Source organism: Dendrobates tinctorius, unplaced genomic scaffold (genome assembly GCF_039654945.1).
Source record: "Dendrobates tinctorius isolate UK_male_01 unplaced genomic scaffold, ASM3965494v1 ptg000030l, whole genome shotgun sequence".
In the NCBI taxonomy this organism is placed as follows: domain Eukaryota; kingdom Metazoa; phylum Chordata; class Amphibia; order Anura; family Dendrobatidae; genus Dendrobates; species Dendrobates tinctorius.
Window position 1 is genome coordinate 32,649,780 of NW_027361698.1, and position 23,807 is coordinate 32,673,586.

Sequence of the window (23,807 nt, forward strand, 5' to 3'; positions counted from 1 at the left end):
CCATCCCCGAGCACAGGCTCTGAATGCTGGCATTGCCAAACTACTGGCACTTGAAATGCTGTCATTCAGGCTGGTGGAGACTGACACCTTCCGGGACTTCATGGCATTGGCAGTCCCACAATACACCGTGCCCAGCCACTTTTATTTCAGCAGGCGAGCCGTCCCTGCCCTGCAGAAACATGTGGAGGCAAACATAAAACATGCGCTACTAAACTCCATCAGTAGCAAGGTCCACCTGACCACCGATGCGTGGACCAGTAACCATGGACAGGGACGATACCTTTCCCTCACTGCTAATTGGGTCAATGTTGTGGAGCCGGGTACAGATCTGGAGAGTGGCGCTCTACGTGTTCTGCTAACTCCACGGATTGCAGGAATCCAGTCTGTACACACTGACTCCTCCTCCTACTCAAGTTCCTCTGAAACAGCGCAGCAGGAGCCTGTTACGACCGATATGAGCACAGCCATGGCCAAACGTCAACAGGCCGTACTGAAATTAATTTCTTTGGGGAATCGAAGCCACACAGCGCAGGAGCTCTGGAATGCCATCAAGCAGGAAAGCGACGTGTGGTTTCTGCCAGCGAATCTCCAGCCGGGCTTGGTAGTGTGTGACAATGGCCGAAATCTGGTGGCAGCTCTTGGCCTTGGCAACCTCACTCACATCCCATGTCTGGCACATGTGCTCAACTTGGTCATGCAGAGCTTTCTGAGGGACTATCCGGATCTTGATGCACTGCTGCACAAGGTCCGCATAGAGTGCGTTCACTTGCGGCGTTCCAGCACGGCAAGGTCGCGCCTTGCTGCTCTGCAGCGCCGATTACGCCTTCCGGAACATCGCATCATATGTGACCTACCCACCAGGTGGAATTCTACGTTACATATGTTGGAGCGGTTGTGTGAGCACCAGGCAGCAGTCATGGAGTACCAGCTGCATCAGGCGCAAACAAGTCGCACTGTGCGCCGGTCACACTTCAGCACCACTGAGTGGGCCTCTATGAAGGACATCTGCCTCGTTTTGCGTGCTTTCGATGATTCCACGCGGATGGCGAGTGCAGATGATGCACTAGTCAGCATGACTGTCCCCCTTATCTGCCTGCTTCAAAAAAGACTGCAAGCACTAAGGGACGAGGTTTTGGAAGAGGTGGAGGATGAGGAGTCCCAAATGCCATCTGCTTCTGGACAGTCTGCGCTATGTGCTTCCTCACAAAGGCCTAGGCAGGGGACACTTTGTGAGGAGGAAGAGGAAGAGTCGATGGAGGAGGAAGACATCTCTCCAGAGGAGGGAGGTACACAAAGCTCTAGTCAGTATGTACAGCGAGGGTGGGGTGATGCAGAGCAGGCAGAGATCACAGCTCAAGCAGGGGACAGCGGTTCTTTGGCAGTTGGGAGTCTGCAGCACATGGTTGACTTCATGCTGCAGTGCCTGAGAAACGACCGCCGCATCGCCCACATTCTCTATACGGCTGATTATTGGGTGTACACCCTCCTAGATCCTCGCTACCGGGACAACTTGCAAACCCTCATACCAACGTTGAACCGGAAGCGTAAACTGCGGGAGTACCAAGACACACTGGTGCAGTCCATCACGTTTTCCATTCCACCCGACAGCAGTGGTGCTAGTGCTTTACAAAGCACCTCTGTGCGTCGAGCCAGTGGAGTAAACTCGGCACAAAGAGGGAGCAGAGGCAGCGCCTCAGCACAAGGCAAGACCACTATGGCCCAAATGTGGCAAAGTTTTGTGTGTCCGCCACAATTGTCTACACCATCACTGATGGCTCCAGTCAGCAGGAGGCAACGTTTCCGTCAGATGGTGACAGACTACATGTCTTGCCCTGTGACTGTACTCCCAGATGGCTCTTCCCCCTTCAAGTTTTGGGTCTCTAAGCTGGATACATGGCCAGAGCTTAGCCAGTATGCATTGGAGGTGCTGGCTTGCCCTGCTGCCAGTGTATTATTGGAACGCGTCTTTAGTGCTGCAGGTGGTGTACTAACAGACCGTCGCACGCGACTTTCTTCCGATAACGTTGACCGGCTTACTTTTCTGAAAATGAACAAGGCCTGGATCTCCCCAGAATTTGCCAGTCCTCTTCCCAACTAAATAATTGGTTGGCAACTGTATCCAGGTCTCCCGTTGTGTTCATGTTTCTACCACCTGAACTATAATCCCTGGGCTTCAACACAGCCAGTTGTCGCTCAGATGTGTCGTCTGCACAGAGAAAAACACTAGCTCCTGTGTTATTGGGGTTCAGTAATGCCAGCTGCTCCCCTGCTGTGTGGACTGCAAAGTCTCCTGCTCCATCCACATTCAAACTACTACTGATTTTTAACCGTGCTCCATTTAGGCCTCTGGCTCCACTGTCTCTAGTATTTCCCCTGGCCTCAAACCCCACCAGTTGCTGCTCTGAAGTGGCATCTGCACAATCCACACTTGTTCCTGAGTTACTTGGGCTCAGTCACGTCAGTTGATCCCCTGATGTGTGTCCGGCAAGGTCTCCTGGTCTGTCCACATTCCCATTACTAGTAGTGTGAATGAGCCCAAGTAACACAGGAACAAGTGTGGATTGTGCTGACGCCACTTCAGAGCTGTCACTGGCGGGGTTGGAGGCCAGGGGAAATACTAGAGACAGTGGAGCCTGAGGCCTAAGTGGAGCACGGTTACAATCAGTAGTAGTCTACAACCTCTATAAAACGTGCTGCAAGTTGGCTTCAGCCTGCTCCATGCTTCATCCTGGGCTCCAACAACGCCAGTTGGTGTTCAGAAGTGCCGTCTTCACAGAGCAAAACACACTAGCTCCTGTGTTAGTGGGGTTCAGTAATGCCAGCTGTTCCCCTGCTGTGTAGACGGCAAAGTCTAGTGCTGCCTCCACATGCCAACAACATCAGGCCTCAGCCTGCTCCATGCTTGATCCTGGGCTCCAACAACGCCAGTTGGTGTTCAGAAGTGCCGTCTTCACAGAGAAAAACACTAGCTCCTGTGTTAGTGGGGTACAGTAATGCCAGCTATTCCCCTGCTGTGTAGACGGCAAAGTCTAGTGCTGCCTCTACACGCCAACACCATCAGGGCTCAGCCTGCTCCATGCTTGATCCTGGGCTCCAACAACGCCAGTTGGTGTTCAGAAGTGCTGTCTTCACAGAGCAAAACACACTAGCTCCTGTATTAGTGGGGTTCAGTAATGCCAGCTGTTCGCCTGCTGTGTAGACGGCAAAGTCTCCTGCTCCATCCACATGCCAACAACATCAGACCTCAGCCTGCTCCATGCCTCAACCTGGGCTCCAACAACGCTAGTTGGTGTTCAGAAGTGCCGTCTTCACAGAGCAAAACACACTAGCTTCTGTGTTAGTGGGGTTCAGTAATGCCAGCTGTTCCCCTGCTGTGTAGACGGCAAAGTCTAGTGCTGCCTCCACACGCCAACACCATCAGGCCTCAGCCTGCTCCATGCCTCATCCTGGACTCCAACAACGCCAGTTGGTGTTCAGAAGAGCCGTCTTCACAGAGCAAAACACACTAGCTCCTGCATTAGTGGGGTTCAGTAATGCCAGCTGTTCCCCTGCTGTGTAGACGGCAAAGTCTCCTGCTCCATCCACATGCCAACAACATCAGACCTCAGCCTGCTCCATGCCTCAACCTGGGCTCCAACAACGCTAGTTGGTGTTCAGAAGTGCCGTCTTCACAGAGCAAAACACACTAGCTCCTGTGTTAGTGGGGTTCAGTAATGCCAGCTGTTCCCCTGCTGTGTATACGGCAATGTCTCCTGCTGCCCCCACATGCAAACTACTACTGATTTTTAACCGTGCTCCACTTAGGCCTCCGGCTCCACTGTCTCTAGTTTTTCCCCTGGCCTCCAACCCCGCCAGTTGCTGCTCAGTAGTGGCGTCTGCACAATCCACACTTGTTCCTGAGTTACTGGGGCTCAGTCACGTCAGTTGATCCCCTGATGTGTGTCCGGCAAGGTTTCCTGCTCTGTCCACATTCCCATTACTAGTAGTGTGAATGAGGACAGAGCAGGAGACCTTGCCAGACACACATCAGGGGATCAACTGACGTGACTGAGCCACAGTTACACAGGAACAAGTGTGGATTGTGCAGACGCCACTTCAGAGCAGCAACTGGCGGGGTTGGAGGCCAGGGGAAATACTAGAGACAGTGGAGCCGGAGGCCATAGTGGAGCACGGTTACAATCAGTAGTAGTCTACAACCTCTATAAAACCAGCTGCAAGTTGGCCTCCGCCTGCTGCATGCTTCATCCTGGGCTACAACACAGCCAGTTGTAGCGTGGAAGTGCCGTCCGCACAGATTGAAACACTCGCGCCGCTGTCTGTGGGGTTCAGTAACGCCAGCTGTTCCCCTGCTGTGTGGATGGCAAAGTCTCCTGCTGCCTCCAAACTCACACTACATCTAATTTTCTCCTCGCTCCAAGTAGGCCTCAGCCTGCTCGGGGCATGGATCCTGGGCTACAACACAGCCAGTTGTAGCCTGGAAGTGCCGTCCGCACAGATTGACACACTCGCTCCAGTGTCTGTGGGGCTCAGTAACGCCAGCTGTTCCCCAGCTGTGTGGATGGCAAAGTCTCCTGCTGCCTCCAAACTCACACTACATCGTATTTTCTCCTCGCTCCAAGTAGGCCTCAGCCTGCTCGGAGCATTGATCCTGGGCTACAACACAGCCAGTTGTAGCCTGGAAGTGCCATCCGCACAGATTGAAACACTCGCGCCGGTGTCTGTGGGGTTCAGTAACGCCAGCTGTTCCCCTGCTGTGTGGATGGCAAAGTCTCCTGCTGCCTCCAAACTCACACTACATCGTATTTTCTCCTCGCTCCAAGTAGGCCTCAGCCTGCTCGGAGCATTGATCCTGGGCTACAACACAGCCAGTTGTTGCCTGGAAGTGCCGTCCGCACAGATTGAAACACTCGCTCCAGTGTCTGTGGAGTTCAGTAACGCCAGCTGTTCCCCTGCTGTGTGGATGGCAAAGTCTCCTGCTGCCTCCAAACTCACACTGCTACTGATTTTTAACCGTGCTCCACTTATGCCTCTGGCTCCACTGTCTCTAGTTTTTCCCCTGGCCTACAACCCCGCCAGTCGCTGCTCTGAAGTGGCGTCTGCACAATCCACACTTGTTCCTGAGTTACTGTGGCTTAGTCACGTCAGTTGATTCCCTGATGTGTGTCCGGCAAGGTCTCCCGCTCTGTCCCCATTCCCATTACTAGTAGTGGGAATGTGGACAGAGCAGGAGACCTTGCCGGACACACATCAGTGGATCAACTGACGTAAATGAGCCCCAGTCACACAGGAACAAGTGTGGATTGTGCACACGCCACTTCAGAGCAGCGACTGGCGGGGTTGGAGGCCAGGGGAAATACTAGAGACAGTAGAGCCAGAGGCCTAAGTGAAGCCCGGTTAAAATCAGTAGTTGTGTACAACCAATATAAAACTCGCTCCAAGTAGGCCTCAGCCTCCTGCATGACTGACCCCTGGGCTCCAACAACGCCAGTTGCAGCTCAGAAGTGTCTTTGGCACAGGCACTCCCTCCTACCCAGCCTGGTTCCAGCACGCCTGCTGTTTCCGGGTAGTGTCAACGTCACTGCCACCGATACGTTGTCCTGTCATGTTGCGGTCGGGTTAGCCGAGTCTATGGTGCCTGCAGTTTTGGTGCTTCCTATGTGGGCTGCGGGTTCTGGTAATAAAGGCTGGTTCCATAGTGCCAATAGGACAAGCACCCCCTGTAGGACTGTGGGTTTCGGTAACTGCGGCCGGCTCACGGCCTTGCAACTTTGTTTTTTTCCTGGGTACCTAGTGCTACCCATCCGGGTTCCAGCACCGTCAGCTGGCTCTCGGCAGAGCCTTTGGCCTAGGTGCCTCCTTCTCGGTATCCGAGTTCCAGCAACGTCTGCTGGTCCTTGGTAGTGCTTTTTAGCACAGGTACCTACTGCTTAGAAACCGTGTTCTAGCACCGTCAGCTGGTCCACGGTTGTCCCATTGGCTCTTGTTCCTTCTGCTGTCCCCTCCGGGTTCCAGCACCGTCAGCTGGCTCTCGGCAGAGCCTTTGGCCTAGGTGCCTCCTTCTCGGTATCCGAGTTCCAGCAACGTCTGCTGGTCCTTGGTAGTGCTTTTTAGCACAGGTAACTCCTGCTTAGAAACCGTGTTCTAGCACAGTCAGCTGGTCCACGGTTGTCCCATTGGCTCTTGTTCCTTCTGCTACCCCTCCGGGTTCCAGCACCGTCAGCTGGCTCTCGGCAGAGCCTTTGGCCTAGGTGCCTCCTTCTCGGTATCCGAGTTCCAGCAACGTCTGCTGGTCCTTGGTAGTGCTTTTTAGCACAGGTAACTCCTGCTTAGAAACCGTGTTCTAGCACAGTCAGCTGGTCCACGGTTGTCCCATTGGCTCTTGTTCCTTCTGCTGCCCCTCCGGGTTCCATCACCGTCAGCTGGTTCTCGGTAGTTCCATTGACAATTGTAGCTAATGCTACCCATCCGGGTTCCAGCACAGTCAGCTGGTTCTCGGAAGTGTCTTTGGCACGGGCACTCCCTCCTGCCCAGTCTGGTTCCAGCACGCCTGCTGTTTCCGGGTAGTGTCAACGTCACTTTGCCACCAATACGTTGTCCTGTCGTGTTGCGGTCGGGCTAAGCCGAGCCTATGGTGCCTGCAGTTTCGGTGCTTCCTATGTGGGCTGCGGGTTCTGGTAATAAAGGCTGGTTCCGTAGTGCCAATAGGACAAGCACCCCCTGTAGGAATGTGGGTTTCGGTAACTGCGGCCGACTCACGGCCTTGCAACTTTGTTTTTTTCCTGGGTACCTTCTGCTACCCATACGGGTTCCAGCACTGTCAGCTGGTTCTCGGCAGTGCCTTTGGCCTAGGTGCCTCCTTCTTGGTATCCGAATTCCAGCAACGTCTGCTGGTCCTTGGTAGTGCTTTTTAGCACAGGTACCTCCTGCTTAGAAACCGTGTTACTGCACCGTCAGCTGGTCCACGGTTCTCCCATTGGCTCTTGTTCCTTCTGCTGTCCCACCGGGTTCCAGCACCGTCAGCTGGTCCTCGCTAGTGTCAATTGCTCTTGCAGCTTCTGCTACCCATCCGGGTTCCAGCACCGTCAGCTGGTTCTCGGCAGTGCCTTTGGCCTAGGTGCCTCCTTCTTGGTATCCGAGTTCCAGCAACGTCTGCTGGTCCTTGGTAGTGCTTTGGCGCACAGGTACCTCCTGCTTAGTAACCGTGTTCCAGCAACGTCAGCTGGTCCACGGTTGTGCCATTGGTCTTGTTCATTCTGCTGCCCCTCCGGGTTCCAGTACTGTCAGCTGGTTCTCGGCAGTTCCTCAGCCTTCTGCTACTTTTCAAAGTTCAAGCTTGTGGAAATGGTTTTTGATTCTCACTCTGGATCTCCCTGACAATGACCCTGAAGATCACACAGAAGAATACGTAAAAGATGACCCTGAAGAAGATGACCAAGAGGACAAAGAACAGGAAGACAATCACCAAGATGCAGAACAACAAGAGACAGAAGACCAAGAAGCATAAAAACCAAAAGCAGAACAACATTACGCATAAGACTAAAAATCAGAGCAAATGAGATTATCTAATTTATAAGCAGAAGACGACTAAGCAGTGTATGGGGGTGAGTCCGTTCCTCCTCGTGGTGCCCCTGGAAAAGGCCTGCTTCTGCAGGCCAAACTGAACGCGGACAAATCCTGTTGTAAATCTGTTGTCACAGGCTGAACGGAAGGTGTAATCTTCAAACTTTTATAGATTACAACTACAGGAATGCCTGACACAAATAAGAATATGATGAAGAAGAAGAATAGGAAGAAGATGAAGAAGAAGAAGAATAGGAAGAAGATGAAGAAGAAGAAGAATAGGAAGAAGATGAAGAAGAAGAAGAAGAAGAATAGGAAGAAGATGAAGAAGTAGAATAGGAAGAAGATGAAGAAGTAGAATAGGAAGAAGAATAATAGTTGAATATGAAGAATGGGAGGAGGAGGAGGAGGAGGAGGAGAAGAAGGAGAAGGAGAAGGAGAAGAAGAAGAAGAAGGAGAAGAAGGAGAAGAAGAAGAAGAAGAAGGAGGAGAAGAAGGAGGAGAAGAAGAAGAAGAAGGAGAAGAAGGAGAAGAAGAAGAAGGAGAAGAAGAAGAAGAAGAAGAAGGAGAAGAAGAAGAAGAAGAAGAAGAAGGAGAAGAAGAAGGAGAAGAAGAAGAAGAAGAAGAAGAAGGAGAAGAAGAAGAAGAAGAAGAAGAAGAAGAAGAAGGAGAAGAAGAAGAAGAAGAAGAAGAAGAAGAAGGAGAAGAAGAAGAAGAAGAAGAAGAAGAAGAAGAAGAAGAAGAAGAAGAAGAAGAAGAAGAAGAAGAAGAAGAAGAAGAAGAAGAAGTTGATGAAAAATATGCTGCTGAGGATGATGAAGGAGAAAGTGTGGGAGAAGTAAAAAAGAAGGTGAAGAGCATGGAAGTAGTGAAACATACACATCTGACAAAATATAAAAGAGGTTAACATAGTAAATATCTTTGTAACTCCAAACGTCTTTAAAAATTTTTTTTTAACTCCTGCTATTCCATTTGATTGGGCTAAACCTCTATGGCTTTAATGTCTCCTACACCTATCACAATACATTCTACATTATTATTAGTTGTGTTTCTTCATGTAGAATTAACCTACAGGGAAAGAAAGGGTTTTTTTTAATTCCGATATTTCAGTTCCATTGACTTGAATGGGACTTCCGGGATCGGAATCGGCGATACCCGATACTTTTTTTAGATCGGCCGATCCATTCCGATACGATATTTTTCAGTATCGGGTGGTATCGCTCAACACTAGTTCTGGGTGTTGACACATAAACATTTTGCTAGAAGGATAAAAGAAGAAGGAACCAGAGGAGCTTAGCTTCAATAAAGTTCAGGGTATATATCATAACTAGCTGAAGAGCCGGGCGTTGCCTGGGCATAGTAACCAACTGTGGTTAGTTATAACCAATTATAATGATTATATTGCACATAAAAACATTTCACATCATATATTCAACACTACAGATTTGCAACACAAATTAACTAAACCAGTACCCAAGTATTGATAGTATTTTATTTTCAACTCATTCAAGAGCCTTTTGATAAACAACATTTGTATCTGTGTATCTAACCCTATCCTGTGTGATAATGTCTGCTGAGCTGTGTATCTAATCCTATCGTGTGTTACTCAATGCTCAGCCGTGTATCTAATCCTATCCTGTGTGATACTGACTGTTGAGCAGTGTATCTAGTCCTATCCTGTGTGATACCGTCTGCTGAGCCGTGTGTCTAACCCTATCCTGTGTGATACTGACTGCTGAGCCATGTACCTAATCCTATCATGTGTGATACCGACTGCAGAGCCGTGTATCTAATCCTATTCTGTGTGATACTGACTGCTGAGCTGTGTATCTAATCCTATCCTGTGTGATACTGTCTGCTGAGCCGTGTATCTATTCCTATCCTGTGTGATCCTGACTGCTGAGCCGTGTATCTAATCCTATCCTGTGTGATACTGACTGCTGAGCCGTGTATCCAATCCTATCCGGTGTGACACTGACTGCTGAGCCGTGTATCTAATCCTATCCTGTGTGATACTGGGCTCCCCTGCAGTCTGTGTCAGAGGGTGGTCTGTGTTGGCACGGTAATAAATTGTGTTTTTCCAGCTTTACAGAAGGACGATAACACCATAGAAATGATAAGAATAATATGCCTGTTACCACAACTGTCTACAAAGAAAACTGTTGCTGATAGCAACCAATCACAGCTCATTTTCCATCTTTTAAACAGCTCTGGGACAGCGTGGCGAGTTTTGAGTGGCGACTTTTGTGTTTCGGCTTTTATGTGGCGAGGTTGGTGTATGTGTGGTGACATGTGTGCTGAGGGTGGTATATGTGTTGAAGCACGTGGTAGTGTGTGGCACATTTTGTGTGTGTGTTCATATCCCCGTGTGTGGTGAGTATCCCATGTCAGGGCCCCACCTTAGCAACTGTACGGTATATACTCTTTGGCGCCATCACTCTCATTCTTTAAGTCCCCCTTGTTCACATCTGGCAGCTGTCAATTTGCCTCCAACACTTTTCCTTTCACTTTTTCCCCATTATGTAGAAAGGGGCAAAATTGTTTGGTGAATTGGAACGTGTGGGGTTAAAATTTCGCCTCACAACATAGCCTATGACGCTCTCGGGGTCCAGACGTGTGACTGTGCCAAATTTTGTGGCTGTAGCTGCGACGGTGCGGATGCCAATCCCGGACATACACACACACATACATACACATCCACATTGAGCTTTATATATTATACTAGCTTAAGAGCCCGGCGCTGCCCGGGCATAGTAATTAACTGTGGTTAGTCATAGCAAATTATAATTATCCTCCATCCCATAGTCCCGTGCCCATATACTCCTCAAACATATCCACGATCCCATAGTCCTGTGCCCATATACCCGTCATACATATCCTCCATCCCATAGTCGAGTGCCCATATACCCATCACACATCCTCCATCCCATAGTCCCGTGCCCATATACCCATCATACATATTCTCCATCCTATAGTCCCATGTCCATATACCATCATACATATTCGCCATTCCATAGTCGAGTGCCCATATACCCATCACACATCCTTCATCTTATAGTCCCATGCCCATATACCAATCATACATATTCTCCATCCCATAGTCGAGTGCCCATATACCCACACATCCTCCATCCCATAGTCCCATGCCCATATACCCATCACACTTCCTCCATCCCATAGTCCCATGCCCATATACCCATCATACATATCCTTCATCCCATAGTCCCGTGCCCATATACCCATCATACATATTCGCCATCCCATAGTCCAGTGCCCATATACCCATCACACATCCTCCATCCCATAGTCCCGTGCCCATATACCCATCATAGATATTCTCCATCCCATAGTCCCATGCCCATATACCCATCATACATATTCGCCATCCCATAGTCGAGTGCCCATATACCCATCACACATCCTTCATCTCATAGTCCCATGCCCATATACCCATCATACATATCCTCCATCCCATAGTCCCGTGCCCATATACCCGTCATACATACCCGCCATCCCATAGTCCCGTGCCCATATACCTGTATACATAGATTACATAGATGTGATATGAATACTACACCATATTTTCCTCTATCATTACTAATGTACCTGCATACAGTCATGGCCAAAAGTATTGACACCCCTGCAATTCTGTCAGATAATACTCAGTTTCTTCCTGAAAATGATTGCAAACACAAATTCTTTGGTATTATTATCTTCATTTAATTTGTCTTAAATGAAAAAACACAAAAAGAATTGTCCTAAAGCCAAATTGAATATAATTCCACACCAAACATAAAAAAGAGGGTGGACAAAAGTATTGGCACTGTTCGAAAAATCATGTGATGCTTCTCTAATTTGTGTAATTAACAGCACCTGTAACTTACCTGTGGCACCTAACAGGTGTTGGCAATAACTAAATCACACTTGCAGCCAGTTAACATGGATTAAAGTTGACTCAACCTCTGTCCTGTGTCCTTGTGTGTACCACATTGAGCATGGAGAAAAGAAAGAAGACCAAAGAACTGTCTGAGGACTTGAGAAACCAAATTGTGAGGAAGCATGAGCAATCTCAAGGCTACAAGTCCATCTCCAAAGACCTGAATGTTCCTGTGTCTACCGTTCGCAGTGTCATCAAGAAGTTTAAAGCCCATGGCACTGTGGCTAACCTCCCTAGATGTGGCCGGAAAAGAAAAATTGACAAGAGATTTCAACGCAAGATTGTGCGGATGTTGGATAAAGAACCTCCACTAACATCCAAACAAGTTCAAGCTGCCCTGCAGTCCGAGGGTACAACGGTGTCAACCCGTACTATCCGTCGGCATCTGAATGAAAAGGGACTGTATGGTAGGAGACCCAGGAAGACTCCACTTCTTACCCCGAGACATAAAAAAGCCAGGCTGGAGTTTGCCAAAACTTACCTGAAAAAGCCTAAAACATTTTGGAAGAATGTTCTCTGGTCAGATGAGACAAAAGTAGAGCTTTTAGGGCAAAAGCATCAACATAGAGTTTACAGGAGAAAAAAGAGGCATTCAAAGAAAAGTACACGGTCCCTACAGTCAAACATGGCAGAGGTTCCCTGATGTTTTGAGGTTGCTTTGCTGCCTCTGGCACTGGACTGCTTGACCGTGTGCATGGCATTATGAAGTCAGAAGACTACCAACAAATTTTGCAGCATAATTTAGAGCCCAGTGTGAGAAAGCTGGGTCTCCCTCAGAGGTCATGGGTCTTCCAGCAGGACAATAACCCAAAACACACTTCAAAAAGCACTAGAAAATGGTTTGAGAGAAAGCACTGGAGACTTCTAAGGTGGCCAGCAATGAGTCCAGACCTGAATCCCATAGAACACCTGTGGAGAGATCTAAAAATGGCAGTTTGGAGAAGGCACCCTTCAAATATCAGGGACCTGGAGTAGTTTGCCAAAGAAGAATGGTCTAAAATTCCAGCAGAGCATTGTAAGAAACTCATTGATGGTTACCGGAAGCGGTTGGTCGCAGTTATTTTGGCTAAAGGTTGTGCAATCAAGTATTAGGCTGAGGGTGCCAATACTTTTGTCTGGCCCATTTTTGGAGTTTTGTGTGAAATGATCAATGTTTTGCTTTTTGCTTCATTCTCTTTTGTGTTTTTTCATTTAAGACAAATTAAATGAAGATAATAATACCAAAGAATTTGTGTTTGCAAGCATTTTCAGGAAGAAACTGAGTATTATCTGACAGAACTGCAGGGGTGTCAATACTTTTGGCCATGACTGTACATAGATGTGATATTGAATACTACACCATATTTTCCCCTATCGTCACTAATGTACCTGTATACATAGATGTGATATGAAAACTACACCATATTTTCCCCTATCGTCACTAATGTACCTGTATACATACTGTAGATGTGATATTGAATACTACACCATATTTTCCTCTATCGTCACTAATGTACCTGTATACATAGATGTGATATGAAAACTACACCATATTTTCCACTATCGTCACTAATGTACCTGTATACATAGATGTGATATGAATATTACACCATATTTTCCTCTATCGTCACTAATGTACCTGTATACATAGATGTGATATTGAATACTACACCATATTTTCCTCTATCGTCACTAATGTACCTGTATACATAGATGTGATATGAATACTACACCATATTTTCCTTTATCGTCACTAATGTACCTGTATACATAGATGTGATATGAATACTACACCATATTTTCCACTATCGTCACTAATGTACCTGTATACATAGATGTGATATGAATACTACACCATATTTTCCTCTATCGTCACTAATGTACCTGTATACATAGATGATATGAATACTACACCATATTTTCCCCTATCGTCACTAATGTACCTGTATACATAGATATGAATACACCATATTTTCCCCTATCGTCACTAATGTACCTGTATACATAGATGTGATATTGAATACTACACCATATTTTCCACTATCGTCACTAATGTACCTGTATACAGATATGATATGAATACTACACCATATTTTCCCCTATTGTCACTAATGTACCTGTATACATAGATGTGATATTGAATACTACACCATATTTTCCACTATCGTCACTAATGTATCTGTATACGTAGATGTGATATGAATATTACACCATATTTTCCACTATCGTCACTAATGTACCTGTATACATAGATATGATACGAATACTACACCATATTTTCCACTATCGTCACTAATGTACCTGTATATATAGCTAGGATATGAATACTACACCATATTTTCCCCTATCGTCACTAATGTACCTGTATACATAGATGTGATATTGAATACTACACCATATTTTCCACTATCGTCACTAATGTACCTGTATACGTAGATGTGATATGAATATTACACCATATTTTCCACTATCGTCACTAATGTACCTGTATACGTAGATGTGATATGAATACTACACCATATTTTCCACTATCGTCACTAATGTACCTGTATACATAGATGTGACATGAATACTACACCATATTTTCCACTATTGTCACTAATGCACCTGCATACATAGATATGATATGAATACTACACCATATTTTCCACTATCATCACTAATGTACCTGTATACATAGATAGGATATGAATACTACACCATATTTTCCCCTATCGTCACTAATGCAGCTGTATACATAGATGTGATATTGAATACTACACCATATTTTCCTCTATCATCACTAATGTACCTGTATACATTAGATGTGATATGAATACTACACCATATTTTCCTCTATCGTCACTAATGTACCTGTATACATAGATGTGATATTGAATGCTACGCCATATTTTCCACTATCGTCACTAATGTACCTGTATACATAGATGTGATATGAATACTACACCATATTTTCCTCTATCGTCACTAATGTACCTGTATACATAGATGTGATATGAATACTACACCATATTTTCCTCTATCATCACTAATGTACCTGTATACATAGATGTGATATGAATACATCATATTTTCCTCTATCGTCACTAATGTACCTGTATACATGTAACAACCCTGCTGGCGTCACTGCATGGCCTCCCATCCCCCGCACATCAACTTACTCACTGCTCCGGGTCATGCTGTGAATTCTGTCTGTTGCCAGTCCTGTGCTCTGTGCCTCTGCTCTCTATGTTTCCAGACTGTGTGTATAGGGGGGCAGCGCCTGAACTCTCTGGTTCTTATGCAGTCAGGGTGCACCTGTGTAATATATCCCTGACCAATCACCTAGAGCCCTTGACTATTTAGTTTCGCCACACCCACTGACCTTTGCCTGTGCAATGTCTAAACTCAGCTCCTTGCTGCTGAGTTAGCCAGGGCCTGTCCTATATCTTGCCTTCTCTGAAGGCTCTTACTGCTTATTCCTGTGTCTTGGTACCTTGCTTAGCATTTCTCTGTCCGCCTGCCAGGAGGCAGAATATCCTGGCCCTTGAGTCTTGTTCCCAGTGCCTTGTCTGTTCTCTGTCCGCCTGCCAGGAGGCAGAATATCCTGGTCCTTGTGTCTTTGTCCCTGTGTCTCTGTCAGAACTCAGTCTTACCTCTCTCTGTCAGTCTCCTTGTCCGTGGCTTCCTTCCCTGCTGTGTCTTTCCTTGTGTCCTCTCTGTCTGTGCATCTGCACCCTCGCAGCTCTGCCTGTTCGGCTCCTTAGCCGCTCTGCCTGTTCGGCTCCCTAGCCGCTCTGCCTGCACGGCTCCCTAGCCGCTCTGCCTGCACGGCTCCCTAGCCGCTCTGCCTGCACGGCTCCCTAGCCGCTCTGCCTGCACGGCTCCCTAGCCGCTCTGCCTGCACGGCTCCCTTGCAGTCCAGCCTGCTCCGCACCTCCTGTGTGAACAGGTCCAAACCTGTTCCTTCATATTCCACTCCTTCCTGCCTATATCCATACCTGTACCTCCTGTGTGTACAGGTCCAAACCTGCCCCTCATATTCCACTCCTGCTTGCCCAGTGTCTCCAAGCCGTGCCCACATGCCCAGTGTCTCCAAGCCGTGCCCGCTTGCCCAGTGTCTCCAAGCCGTGCCCGCTTGCCCAGTGTATCCAAGCCACGCCTGCTTGCCCAGTGTCTCAGCCGTGCCTGTCGTGTCTACCTGCCTGTCTATAGGACCTGTCCAAGTGACTTGTCCCCGAGTGGGATCAGCAGCCACAGCCAGACACCACCCTGGAGTGGCACCCGACAGCTACCTGCTGCACAAGCCTGACCTCACCATCAGAGGCTCTAGTGAAGACCGAGGTAGCTGTCGTAGTCACGCCCCTTCCAGGGTAGTCTGGTTTGTGGCACAGTGGGGCCACAAACCCCCGGCTCGCGCCATTCAGGCAAGGCGCAAGCGTGACAATACATAGATGTGATATGACTACTACACCATATTTTCCACTATCGTCACTAATGTACCTGTATACATAGATGTGATATTGAATATTACACCATATTTTCCTCTATCGTCACTAAGGTACCTGTATACATAGATGTGATATGAATACTACACCATATTTTCCACTATCGTCGCTAATGTACCTGTATACATAGATGTGATATGAATACTACAGCATATTTTCCATTATCGTCACTAATGTACCTGTATACATAGATATGATATTAAATACTACACCATATTTTCCACTATCGTCGCTAATGTACCTGTATACATAGATATGATATTGAATACTACACCATATTTTCCACTATCGTCGCTAATGTACCTGTATACATAGATGTGATATGAATACTACACCATATTTTCCACTATCGTCACTAATGTACCTGTTTTGATCGAAGACATGACTCCTTTGATGAAGAGACAAAGGTTTAATTTGGTACTGACGAACTTGGCATGTTTTCGGTTGGATTCTAGGCGTTACATAGGCCTGTAATGTTCCATACTGTCCTTCTATTGAGCGAATCTGTATGGATACAGAAAAGACAAGTGATATAGGCAAGCTTTAGGAATAATAGAAATTCACTAAATAGAAACATTGGTAAATCTGGGACATCTGTTATACTAAAGCAAAAATAAGAATAACTTGTGAATTGTACATGTTCTTTTAGTGTGAGAGCTGCAGCTTGTGCTCCAGAGCAGACCTTCCCACTGCGAATGATAGAACAAAGTGATTCCTATGGTCAGTCACTTTGGAGGTTATACAGTCAATTCTTCCATGTTATTTCCTTTATCCTACTCTCAAGCATGTCTCCTTCTCTGTGCATGCGGTCTAATAATTACATCCCACTGCTTTGTATTAGAAGAGATATCGTATGAGTACATTGAGGCCAAGAAGACATCTGTGACCGGCTGCATACATTCTCAAGACGTCAGGCATTATTCTCGCCATCACAAACATATCAGTAAACAATAGTGACGTTAGACGGAGTGATGATTGTTAGCTTTAGAATTACCTTCAGTTCTAGGCGGGTGGTGTTTGCCTGGCAGCGATAGGTAGCAAGGAGGAAATTCCCATTTGGCTGTGTAACCAATGTGATATGTTAGAACATATGTCATAAAGAAAATCTAATCCTCTCATCTGTAAGGATGTCCTCACCTCACTGTCACAGCCACTGAAACTCACGACCGCCGAGTTCTTGTCAACATCCAGCAGATCCACGGGGACATCGCTCTGCAAATATGGAGAAATCAAGACGTGTCCTCTAAGTACACAGCTAAAATGCTGCAGGACTTTCACTGCACACGATCACATTCAGGAAAACAAGGTAGAAATCCTGCATGTGTCTTTTTCTCGGAATCCACAAAGGTAACTGATACACAGCAGCATGTAAAGATATGATAGTAGGGCTGCAGAGACCCTTGACCCAAGGACTGATTAGGCCCTGTGCTAGAGATTACAAAAAATGTTTTCAACTTACTGTAGTGTATGTTTAACCCTTTAACCGTCACTATAAAAGTGTTTTTACCGTGGGTATGAAAAAGTCGGGTCATCAATATCGGATCTGTGGGGGTTTGGACACGTGCTGGCTCCCTCACCTATTATCTGCCCTCATCTCCGGTGGAGACAGGATGTAAACATTAAATGCCATTGCACGGCTGCTCTTTATGTGTAGCATCTGCTGCCAGGTACTGCAGAACAGCGCCCAGTCTCTTAGTAGCAGCCGATACTGGCACGAGCCCCTACACAGTGAGCTGACCTGTGCAGTGCAGCTCCATTCAATATTTTACTAGCCATCAAGAGCTGAAAAAGAACGCTCAGAGACGTATTCTCTCTCTTGATATGGCTTTAGATGGGTCATCTGCTGCCAAAATGTTGCTTTTTTTGTGCTGTAACTAATAAAGAAGCTTACTGAGAAAGACATTTGGTGCCTGGGATGTTTTTACTTTAGAGTTAACTCATGGGAGTGCTTATTCCCCACATGTGCGCATACACACACACACACTATCACACATTTTTAAGACAAGAAAACTTTAACTGAAAATACTTTCAGTAACAATGGTGACTACCAACCTGTATCAGCACATTGTCAATAGCCATCTGTACCTCTAGGACAAGGCTGTAACTGGCATCGTCTTTATTCAGTGTAAACTTGTCATTGATGCTGAATACAGGTACAGCAGAGACAGCGGTGGTGGATTGAGACGAGTGCTGGTATCTCTCCCGCTCCTGAACAACTTTATACTGAAGCTGCTCCAATTCAGCCCTAGATATAAACAGACGTGCGTGTCATGAGTCGTAGCCTGCCGTATGTTACTACGCTATAGTGTGATGCGAGTGCTGGCGAAAAGGAAACATGGATTTTTGTGAGTACTCACCGTAAAATCCTTTTCTCCAAGACGCTCACTGGGGGACACAGATACTGTGGGTGTATGCTACCGCCATCTGGAGGTTGACACTAAGTAAACAACACAAGGTTAGCTCCTCCTCCGCCGCCTACACCCTTGCCCCGATTACAGGCGGAAACCAGTTTAGTGCAAAAGCAGTTGGAGAATAACGAGAAAAAAAAAACGTAGCCTTAATGCAGAATAACAATATGTCTGGAACAGGTCCACCCTGACATCAACAAAAAATGTACATTAATTAAATAAACTAGAGCCAATTGGCTAATAGGGTGGGCGCTGTGTCCCCCAATGAGCGTCTCGGAGAAAAGGATTTTACGGTGAGTACTCACAGAAATCCATGTTTCTCCTTCGTCTCATTGGGGGACACAGGTACTGTGGGACGCCCTAAAGCAGTACCTGGGTGGGAAGTTGACTCACCAATCCAAGCTACATGCACCTCCTGTCTAAAGGTGCGCCACCGCTGCTTGGAGTATCCTTCTACCTAGGCTCGCATCTGACGAAGCCTGAGTATGGACATTGTAATGTTTAATAAATGTGTGCAGGCTGGACCAGGTTGCTGCCTTGCACCCTTGTTCCGCCGAAGCATGGTGTCGAAGTGCCCAAGAGGCGCCCACTGCCCGAGTAGTGTGTGCCCTGATCCCTGTTGAGAATGGCGCACCCCTGACGCGGTAGGCCTCCTGAATCGTTAGACGGATCCATCTGGCTATGGTCAATCTTGAGGCTGTGAGTCCCTTCCTGTGCCCTTCAGGGAGCACGAACAGCGTGTCCATCTGACGGAAGGGTGCCGTCCGTGCCACATACCTTCTGAGTGCTCTCACCAGATCTAACGTGTAAAGAGCTTTTTCCACGCGATGTACTGGGGCCGGACAGAATGAGGGCAAGACAATATCCTCATTAACGTGGAATGAGGACACGACCTTCGGCAGAAAGTGGGGAACTGGTCTGAGCACCACCTTATCCTTGTGGAAAGTGAGAAACGGTGCTTGGCAGGACAAGGCCGCCAACTCCGAGACTCGCCTAATGGAAGTTATGGCTACCAAGAATACTACCTTCCGGGAAAGGTATGATAAAGGAACGTCCTGAAGTGGTTCGAACGGAGCTTCCTGCAGAACACTCAGGTCTAGATTAAGATCCCAGGTGTCCAGGGGCACCCTATAGGGTGGTACCAAGTGGGAGACTCCCTGGATGAAAGTCCTCACCTGCATATTGGTAGCAATTCTTCGCTGGAACAGGATGGACAAAGCTGATATCTGCCTCCTAAGGGAGCTCGGGGCCAACCCTGAGTCTAAGCCCGACTGGAGAAAGGCCAGGATGTTGGGAACCGAAAATGTCAGCGGAGAAAAACCCCGGTCTCAACACCAAGCGAAGAAGACTTTCCAGGTATGATGGTAAATTTTCGCCGAGGTAGCCTTCCGGGCGCTAATCATTGTAGCGACTACCTCGCGCCCAAACCCCGCTTGGGTCAGAATCCAAGATTCAACGGCCATGCAGTCAAACAAAGGGCCCCTGAGTTTGGATGGAAGACCAGGCCCTGGGTGTTATGATGAGTCACCGAAGGAGGAAAAAACAAAATACCAGCTAAGTCCAGAAAAACCAGAGAGGTTGGCAGCTATCGGATTGCAGACCCCTGAACCTATCCACAACAACTAGCAGTAGCCGTGGGGGGTTCCTACGGTGCCCTAGACCCCTCTATCACAGCCGGAGAGCTACATAGCCTAAAGACAGAAAGGGGAAAAACTAAACTGCCCCAGAGCAGACCCCAAAGCAATAGGCAGCCCCCAACATGTAATGACGGTGAAGCAAGATGAAAACACTAACACAGATAGAAAGATAGGTTGAGCAAATGATGGGGCCCAAGCTAACTACATAGGACAGGATAGGAAAGCTGCTGTCTGCCATCCGCAAAAACCCTATCAAAATGAGCCAACCGACTGATAGGAAAAACTGGCCCTGAAGTCGCTAGGCTTCAAAAGACTATATCAGCACTCAGGTATATTCTGAAGACAGAGCAAAAGATCAACAGATCAGAGACAAAAATGGAATTCAGCTCACCCCCGGCCGGGGATGGCAGAACTCCCAAAAAACAAGGCAAAACAAAAACAAAACTGAAGAGTACAAAGCAGAGCAGAAAAACTTAGCTTTGAGACGAGGAATCAGACTGGTCTCCAAGAATCCAGCAGGAAAATCACCAGCCAGGAAGAAGGGCGTCGGCAGCCTTATATCCAGTCCTCAATTCCAGCCACCCAGTTATCATCTAGCTGCCCAGGTGTTTGGTAATCAGTCTCACTACCTTCCTTCACCAGAGGAGGGACTTCATCAGACCTCAATGATGAAGGGAAAAATGAACTCACAACACCTGGGACAGTAGATCTGGGCGCTCTGGTAGTCGCTATGGCACGTCGGTGAGCAGCTGCACTAGATCTGCGTACCACGCCCGAGGGGGCCAGTCTGGGGCCAGAAGAATCACTGGAACCCCCTCTGTTTTGATCTTTTTGATGACCTCGGGAGTAGCGGCAGCGGGGGGAAACAAATATGGGAGGCGAAACTGGTTCCATGGTAGAACCAACGCATCCACGGCGATCGCTCGCGGGTCCCGAGACTGAGCGACGAACACGGGCACCTTGGCGTTCACCCTGGAGGCCATCAGATCCACATCGGGCGTCCCCCACCGTTGGCAAATCTGCTGGAAGACCTCAGGTTGCAGAGACCATTCTCCTGACGCGACCCCCTGCCGACTGAGGAAGTCCGCCGCCCAATTTTCCACGCCCGGGATGTGGACTGCCGATATTACCGCATGGTTCCTCTCGGCCCAGCGAAGCATGTGCCCTACCTCACGCATGGTTGCTCTGCTGCGCGTGCCCCCTTGACGATTTACGTAAGCCACCGCCGTGGCGTTGTCCGATTGGATCCGGACGGGACGTCCTGCTAGGAAGTGCTGAAAATATTGCAGTGCCAGCCGGACTGCTCGTATTTCCAACAAGTTGATCGGGAGGCGTGCCTCTTGCGGCGACCACCGTCCCTGGGTCGTGTGGTGGCGAAAAATCGCTCCCCAGCCGAGGAGGCTGGCGTCTGTCGTGAACACTAGCCAATGATCTGGGGGAAAGGGTTTCCCCTGCAGAAGGGAGGACCTGCTCTCCACCACTCCAACGACTGTCTGACCTGCGAGGATAGCCGGCACTGATGGTCAAGCGTGAATGGGTTCTTGTCCCAGGCTGACAAGAGGGCATGCTGTAGGGGACGAAGATGAAATTGGGCAAACGGAATTGCTTCTATTGCTGCCACCATCTTTCCTAGCACTCTCATCCTAAACCGAATGGTGTGCGGGACTGACTGCAGAAGCTTCTGGGCTCCTTGCTGGAGGGCTAGCGCCTTGTCCTGAGGGAGAATTACCAATGCTCGGGAGGTATCGAAAATCATCCCTAAAAAAGAAATCCTCTTAGCTGGGACAAGGAATGATTTCTTCCTGTTGACCAACCATCCTAAGCGAGAGAGGGTATCCAGCGTGATGCTGACATTTTCTTCGCATGCCTGAAACGAGGGGCCCTTCACCAAGAGGTCGTCTAAGTATGATAAGACGACTATGCCTCGAGAGTATAAGACGGCCAACACGACTGCCATCACCTTTGTGAACACTCTGGGAGCAGTGGCTCGCCCGAAGGGCAGTGCTGCAAACTGGAAACGTCGGCCATTAATGGCGAACCGCAGAAACTTTTGATGCGGAGGAAAAATGGGGATGTGCATGTAGGCATCCTGGATGAAGATCGAGGCCACGTATTCTCCTTGTCCCATGACCGATATAACTGAACGGAGAGACTCTATTCGGAAATGTTTGACCCTGATGAACTTGTTCAGGAGCTTCAGGTCCAAAACCGGCCTGACTGTCCCGTCCTTTTTGGGAACTGCAAACAGATTGGAATTAAAACCCTGCCCCTTCTCGTGTTCTGGTACGGCAATAACGACTCCATTGTGCTGGAGTGAGTTGATGTCCCCTAGCAACGCCCTTGCCCGGGGCTCCATCTTGGGAAGTCGAGACAGAAAAATACGTTTTGGGGGAAACTTGAAAAACTCTATCTTGTAACCTGTGGACACGAGCTCCGCTACCCATGAGTTGCGTGCTATCGTGACCCAGACCTGGCGAAAGCAGAGCAGGCGGCCGCCTACTCTGCTGATGTTGCCTAGAAAGTGCTCCGAGTCATTTAGCTGATGATCTCTGAGCCCTGGCTCCCCTCGCCCTGGGCTGGCGAGCATGCATTCTCCCCAATGGGTTGGCTCTATATGAGACCTGTCGCTCCCTATCCTGTTTGGAGCGACCTGGAGGGGCCGAGCTGGCCGCTGCCGTCCACCCGGGGTTGCGAAAGGCCCGAAACCGTGCCTGAGCCTGGCGAAACGGCTGCTTGACTCTTTGTTGCGGGAGGAAGCTGCTTTTTCCCCCGTAGCATCGGAGATGAGCTGGTCTAAACTTTCCCCGAACAAAATGGCCACCCTGAAAAGGCAGGGAAGTCAAAGACTTCTTGGAAATTGAATCGGCCCGCCAAGTCCTTAACCATAGGGCCCTCCTAATGGCTACCGCGTTTGCGGCCGCAAGGGCCGCACAACTGGCCGCATCCAAGGAAGCGTTGACTAAGTAGTCGCCGGCCATAGCGATCTGACTCGCGATCTCTGCTACCTCTGTAGGCAGATCTCTATGCTGCAAAACCTTGCTCAATGACTCTGCCCATGACATCATGGCCTTAGCCACCCACGTTGCCGCGAACGAGGGAGAGAGTGCTGATCCTGAAGCTTCAAAAACTGAGCGAGCCAACCCTTCTATGAGCCGATCCGTGGGGTCCTTGATAGAAGAACCACTAGGCACCGATAACAAGGATCTCGATGCCAAGCGTGACACTGGTGGATCCACCACTGGGGATTCCGCCCATTTCTTACAGAGCTCTGGAGCAAACGGCTATTTTGCCTCTATCGTTTTCTGTTCCGAGAAGCGCTTATCCGGCCGTTCCCTGTGACGCTGCACTATATCCTCAAACTCTGGGTGAGTAATAAACACCCTGTGCGGATGCTTAGCCCGCTTAAAGGATACCTTATGGCCTGAAGTCAAGGCGACATCATCCTCAACCCCCAGAGTTTGATTAACAGCATCTATGAGGCTGTCAACTGTTTCCCGACACTCTGGGGTATCTAGGTCCAGTGGCTCATTTGAGTCAGAGTCTGAACTCTGCCCGCTCCCAACAACTGGTGAAGGCGAGCGTGATGCCGAACTTACGGATGCCGAGGCACCGGATGGCCCGGGCTAGGCCATGCGGGTTCGCTTTCTTTGCGCCTGATTGGAATGAGAGCGGCCCCTGCAGACCGAAGGGTCTCGTGAGGTGGAGGACCCCTCCCAGATCAGCGAGACACTGTCCTTGGTCCTATCTGGGGCATGAAGAGACTCGATCGCCTTTGTGAGCGAACCAATAGATTGTGACA

The 23,807-nt window shown here is 48.4% G+C and overlaps 1 protein-coding gene across 2 annotated transcripts in view; it reads right to left on the minus strand.

Moving 5' to 3' along the window:
• Nucleotides 1-23,807, minus strand: part of BBS7 (Bardet-Biedl syndrome 7) — a 108,054-nt gene that overhangs the window by 24,940 nt on the left and 59,307 nt on the right. For both annotated transcript variants that reach the window (XM_073572008.1, XM_073572009.1), the window contains exons 12-15: nucleotides 18,016-18,208; nucleotides 17,101-17,175; nucleotides 16,958-17,023; nucleotides 16,328-16,467 (exon numbers count right to left, since the gene is read on the minus strand). In XM_073572008.1, the coding sequence (XP_073428109.1) occupies nucleotides 16,328-16,467; nucleotides 16,958-17,023; nucleotides 17,101-17,175; nucleotides 18,016-18,208 (474 nt within the window). The remainder of the gene's footprint in view (nucleotides 1-16,327; nucleotides 16,468-16,957; nucleotides 17,024-17,100; nucleotides 17,176-18,015; nucleotides 18,209-23,807) is intronic.